The sequence below is a fragment of the Enhydra lutris genome, unplaced genomic scaffold, assembly GCF_002288905.1.
Source record: "Enhydra lutris kenyoni isolate GAN:26980312 unplaced genomic scaffold, ASM228890v2 scaffoldscaffold94, whole genome shotgun sequence".
In the NCBI taxonomy this organism is placed as follows: Eukaryota; Metazoa; Chordata; class Mammalia; order Carnivora; family Mustelidae; genus Enhydra; species Enhydra lutris.
Window position 1 is genome coordinate 3,357,286 of NW_019154178.1, and position 6,269 is coordinate 3,363,554.

The window sequence follows — 6,269 nt, forward strand, 5'->3', positions numbered from 1 at the left end:
CATTGTTTATGTACCACACCCAGCGCTCCATGCAATACGTGCCCTCCTTAATACCCACCAACAGGCTCACCCATCCCCCACCGCACTCCCCTCCAAAACCCTCAGTTTGTTTCTCAGAGTCCACAGTCTCTCATGTTTTGTCACCCCCCTTCCATTTCCCCCAACTCTCTTCTCTCCTTCTCTCAATGTCCTCCGATTTCAAGTTATACTAAAGCTGTAGTAACCAAAACAGTATGGTGCTGACACAAAAGACATATACATCAATGAAACAGAGTAGAGAACCTAGAAATAAACACACAATTTTATGGTTAATTGAAAGCTGACAAAGGAGGCAAGAAAATGCAATGGGAAATGGAATGTCTCTTCAACACATGATGTTGGGAAAATTAGAGACGTGCAAAGGAAAGAAACTGGACCATTTCTTACATCATAGAAAAAAATTAACTCAAAGTGGATTAAGGACCTAAGTGTGAGTCCTAAAATCATAAAAATCCTATAAGAGAGCAGAGGTATTAAGTTCTTTGACATCAGCCATAGCAGCATTTTTCCAGATTTGTCTCCTCAGCAAGAAAACAAAAGCAAAAAACAAACAAACAAAAAAAACCAAAAAAACCCAACCCAAAACCAACAAAACAAAACAAAGAAACTGTTGAACTGCATCAACATAAAAAGCTTCTGCAAAACAAGGGAAACAAGCAACAAAACTAAAAGACAATCTATTGAATGTGAGTAGGTATTTGTTAATAGCATATTAAATGGTTAAATGGTTAGTATGCAAAGTATATAAGGAACTTGTGCAACTCAACACCCAAGAAAGGAAATAATCTGATTACAAATGGACAGGTCTTCTGAATGAAGAATAGACATTTCTCCAAAGATGACATCCAGATGTCCAGCACACAGATGGGAAGAGGCTCAGCATCACTCACCATCAGGGAGGTGCAAATCAAGATCACAATGAGACATCACCTCGTGCCTGTCATGTTGGTCAATTTAACACACACACACACACACACACACACAAGAATCAAGTCTTGGGGAGGATGTTGAGAATAAAGAACTTTGTACCCTGTTGGTAGGAATGTAAACTGGTGCAGCGACTGTGGAAAACATTGTGGAAGTTCCTCAAGAAACTAAAAACAGAATTATTATATGATCCAGCAATCTCACTACTGGATTTTTTTTTTGCATTATTGGATATTTGTCCCAAAATGTGAAAACACTAATATGAAAAGAAACTGCAGCATTATTTACCAAGTAGCAACGTATGAAAACAACACAAGCATCCATAGATAGATGAATAAAGAGAAGAGATGTGGTATGTATACACAATGGAATATTATTCAGACATAAAAATAACTGATCTCTCCATTTGCAATAACATGAATGGAGCTAGAGAACATGATAGTAAGTCATATAAATCAGTTGAACAAAGACAAACACTATATGGTCTCATTCATAGGTGGGATCAAGAAACAAAACAAAAGAACTAAGTGGAAAAGAAAAAAACAAACAAACAGAGAAGCAGACTCTTATCTATAGAGAACACACTGCTGGTTCCCAGAGGGGAGGTTGGTAGGCAGATGGGGGAAACAGGTGAAGAGGATTAAAATTACACTTATGTTCATGAATACTAAGTAATGTATAGAATTGTTAAATCACTATATTGTACACCAGAAACTAATTAACATGGTATGTTAACTACAGTGGAATTAAAAAAAAATAACCAAAGAAAAACTAACTCAGTGCACCAAAATGTATAGTTCTTGGTATACGTGTTTTACTTCCCAAGTAGACTAAAACTCCTTGCATAAGGTGACTGCACTGTGAACACTGTATTTTCATGAGTGCAGCACCATGCTTGGATCCAGGCAGGTGATAAGTGACTGTTTGGTGAGTCAATATATATTAATGTAAATTAGAGGGGATATTTTTCAGATGTTTCAATGTCCTGTGGTCTCTGTGATGATAGTGGCTCTTCCCTAAGAATTACCGCAGATTGGTGGTTGCTGAGACTGTTAGACTAGCAATCATGGGGGAATCTGGACAAACAACTAGAGCAACTGTTAAAAAGAAATCCATTTGCCTAAAAGGCACCTGGGGCAAGGCCAAGTCCTCCAAAGTTGCTGAATCCCTAACCTAACTACAGTTCCCACCTCTCTCAGAAATGTTCACCTGTCAATGAATTCTCTGGTCAGCATCAGTGAGGTACTCTGTCACATGTGTCCTCTCCATCCCCAAGGAGAGGAAGTCATCTACACGGTAAGCCCCTTCCCTGCTCTCCCAAATAAGGGAAGGTGACCTTCCCTGAAGCACTTCTGTCTCTTTTGCCAACTTCCCTCTTACAAAAACCTGCCATTTACAACACTCCTCAAACCTCCCCTCTATCTGCCAGACAGGATGCTGCCTGACTCTTGAATCACTAAATAAAACCAAACAGATCTTTACATTTACTTGGTTGATTTAGTTTCTTAACACAAGCAGTGAGAAATCAAAGATATGAATGAGCTGTGTTGAGGGTGAGACTCAGGGTGGTGTCACAAGGGCAGGAGGGAAAGAATGATAGGACCCAGGGTGGGATTCTGGGAGCCATGTGTTTTCATCGATTACTGTCTGGATGAGAAAGAAAAGCGCAAGATGTAGGGTCATTTTCAAGCCACACAGGACTCATTCTGTAGCAACTGAACTAGGGGACAGGGAGCAGGATGGAAGCTGGTGACAGGGAGAAGCTAGAAGCCAGACAGGAGAGTCAGACCAAGAGAGGAACTGAGAGTCTGAGTAGGTGTACAGGCTTGAGGGAGGAGCACATTTGCCTTGTCGCAGAGACTCAGGGAAGGCTTGTGTGTGGAGAAGGAAGTCAGAAGAGAATGACTGTGTGTGGGGTAGGTTTGTTAGAACAAACGCAAAGACCGACTTTGTAAGAGAAAGAAAGAACATCTGCAAGTACAATGCTGCTCCTGCAACTTGTGTTGTTAGCGGTTCTCCTCCCAGATGGTGACAGTGAAGATGGTGAGAACTCTGACCCTGCTCAATGGGTGCAATTTTGTACATGTGAGTGAGTGTGAGTGTGTGTGTGTGTGTCCATGTGTTTGTGTACATTTGATTATGTGTGTGGGTGTTTAGGTGCCTAAGTGCATCTATGTGTGTGTTTGTGGGTGTACATGTGGAGGTGTGTATCTGTATATCCGTTCTCATATATGTGCATATGTATAATCTTAGTGTGTGGGTGTGTGTACATATGTGCATTTGTGTCATTCTCTGTGTGCAGTCATACTTGGGGTCAAGAATATTAGCCTGGTTCATCTGAGCATCCCTGACCTCAGGGACCCATACTCTTCTGAAGGATAAGTATGAAGCTCGGTGCTCTGGGGCAGCACCTGTTTCCTGAGACAATTATAGTTTCCCAGTCCTCAGACTTTGGTTCCCCTCCCTGGCACCTTCTTCTCCATTCTTTCTCTTTCCCAATGCCCTCCTACTCCACCCTATTCTGTTCTTTTGCTACAGCCTTCCAGGAGCTGATCTCTTTCCGAATTATCCTGACCACATCCTTTTACAACCATTCCTGGACACAAAATCAGGGCTCAGCATGGCTGGATGAGCTGCAGACTCATGCCTGGGACAACAAGACCGGCAATTTCATCTACCTGCAGCCATGGTCCCAGGGCAAGTTCAGCAATCAGGAACTGAAAGAAATGGAAAAAATATTCTACAGATACTCCATTATAACTATTTCAACATGTCGTAACCATGTCAGAGATTGGTGGCTTGAATGTGAGTTCAGATCCCTCTGGGCGGGATGGAGGTGACAGGCACTTGTATCTCCTTGAGTTCCTTTTTCCTGTGGGAAATGAACTCCACTCGCTTCTGAACCTTACCTCTCTCTGCCATGAAATGGAATCACATCCATCTGGGGGTAGAATCCAGATCCTGATCTTTGAAAAGCTTCATGTCTTCTGCTACTTTCCACTCCTCTCATTGACTGTTTGGCTGTGCTCTCCTGTCTCCCACGTGTGTCTCCCATGACCACCCCTTTCCCTGGCATCCAACAAAGCATACTAGCTCCCTCACTCTGTGACTGACTCCTTGAACCGTGCTTTTCTCTCCATTCAATCACATCAGCAATGCCTTTCTATGTGTTTCTTGTACCCACTACACTCCCTTCATCCTAGGGTGTTTTTTACCCTAGCTCTCCCGCTGAAGCCTTCCCTATTCTATACCCATCTCATTTATGTCTCTCCTCCAATGTTTGTTCCTTCCTCAAACATTCACCTCTTTCTCCACCTCCAGCAATCACCATTTCTCCATTGTCTGAGCCACTCCTCAAACAAATCTTTCTCTATAATCCCTTGAATTCCTATAATCTCCTAAATTTCTCCATCTGCTTCTTCCCTCCATGAATTCCACTCATCTCATTTCCTGTCTTTTACTGTCCCTGCCTTGTAACTCACAGTCTCTCTTCCCCAGATCCCTTTCAGGTTCAGACAGTAATAAGCTGTGATTCTCACTTTGGAGAAGCATCAGTATGCCTCCTGCAGATTGCTTATCAAGGAACAGACCACTTGAGTTTCCAGAACACCTCATGGTGGCCATCTCCAAAAGGAGGAAGAAGGGCTCAACAGATATGTAGACTATTCAATCAGAACCATGTTAACAAGGAAATAGAACAGAAGCTTCTCAGTGACACCTGCCCCCGGCTCCTGTTGGGTCTCCTTAAGGCAGGGAAGACATATCTCCAGCGACAAGGTCAGTCTTGCTCCCTCTCTCTATGAATTCTCTACTCTGCACTCATACATTTGCACCATTCCCTCAAATTCAGGGTGAGAAGTCAAGAGGGAGAAGGGAGAGTCGTGAAAGGTTTCTAGAGGTAGAATGATGTGTCTATCTGAAATGATGTGAAGCTTTACACTCTCAATCTATAAATACCTGTCCTCTCTCTGCAGTGAAGCCAGAAGCTTGGCTGTCCACTGGCCCCAGTCCCGGTCCTGGCCATCTCCTGCTAGTGTGCCACGTTTCCGGGTTCTACCCAAAGCCTGTGTGGGTGATGTGGATGCGGGACAAGCAGGAACAACAGGGCACCCAGCGAAGCGACATCCTGCCCCATGCTGATGGGACATGGTATCTTCAGGTGTCCTTGGATGTGAAACTCAGGGAGGCTGCTGGCCTGTCATGTAGAGTGAAACACAGCAGTCTAGGAGGCCAGGACATGGTCCTTTACTGGGGTGAGAAAGAGCTGGGGCCCAGATGGGACAAGGGCAGGTAGGGCTAAAGCAGAGCAGAGGAGCCTGATGAAAAATTTGGGAATCTAAGAACACCAGACCAAAAATGACAAAAAAATCATTAACCCAAGAAATGGAAGAGCTGAGGGTCAAGGTCCTGCAGATGTGGGTCATGTGGAGGGTTTGGTGAAGGGTCCATCTCTGAGGAGGGATGGGAGAAGAGAGAGGAAGGGTGCCTGGTGAGGTAGAAGATGAAAAGAGCAAAGAGGATGAAGGAGGTACACTTCAATCTGGTTTAATGGAAATGATACTTTATCTTCACCATATCCACAGAGCATCCCCACTCCACGGGCTTGATCTTCCTGGCAGTGATAGTGCCCCTGGTGCTTCTGGCAGGTCTGGTGTTGTGGCTCTGGAAATGCTGGTAAATCTCTGGAGCCACTTTCTTGCTCTTTCCCATGTGTCTCCCCAACTTTAGTCCATTTTTACCCCTCCTGGTCCCAGTGCCCTTCCCCCCAGCAGTCCTCACCTCTAGGTGCAGAATGATTCCTCTTCTGTTCCTTGCAGGAAAACACACTGAAGACCGCAGTGCATTGGCCTCCCTTTGGACTGACCTCCCAGCAGCCCAGGGATCAGAACCTTCCTAAACCCAGCATAGCGGTGATGTCCTTGCAACTGTCCATGTGCAACTTTAGCCTTTCATTTTTTTTGTAATGATCAGTTGTCAGTATAACCTAAATATAGTTTAGTGACGTTCGTTGTTGGGGTCTGATTCTGGAACTTTAAAATTCAAAATTTAACTCTGGATAGAATGAAGTCCAAGAAACTCCATGGGGCATCAGGCATTAAATGTCAGTTCCTCCAGAACTCTCCCTGATTTACAACTGGAAGAAGTCCCTGCTAAATGAGAATTCTCACAACCTATTCCTATTCCTGAACCTTAGCCCTTTTTGTTCCTACTTGGGTCCCTTTTGCCCTTCTAATGGTTAGGTCTTTTGAGAGCAAAGTCCATGTCATTCATATATATATATATATATTTTTTTTTTTCTCTCT

At 43.7% G+C, this 6,269-nt stretch overlaps 1 protein-coding gene across 2 annotated transcripts; it reads left to right on the forward strand.

The window, feature by feature from the left end:
* The first annotated feature begins 2,948 nt into the window (after positions 1-2,948).
* On the forward strand, positions 2,949-5,836 carry LOC111138955 (T-cell surface glycoprotein CD1a-like). 2 transcript variants are annotated; one of them, XM_022490988.1, is made up of 6 exons: positions 2,949-3,009; positions 3,505-3,771; positions 4,465-4,743; positions 4,941-5,219; positions 5,550-5,640; positions 5,784-5,836. In XM_022490988.1, exons 1-6 carry the CDS (start codon positions 2,949-2,951, stop codon positions 5,794-5,796), a joined length of 990 nt encoding a protein of 329 aa, XP_022346696.1. In that variant the 3' UTR covers positions 5,797-5,836. The 2 variants fall into 2 exon arrangements, with proteins under 2 accessions (XP_022346696.1, XP_022346697.1); XM_022490989.1 differs by having other exon boundaries at positions 2,992-3,037.
* The last annotated feature ends 433 nt before the right edge of the window (positions 5,837-6,269 follow it).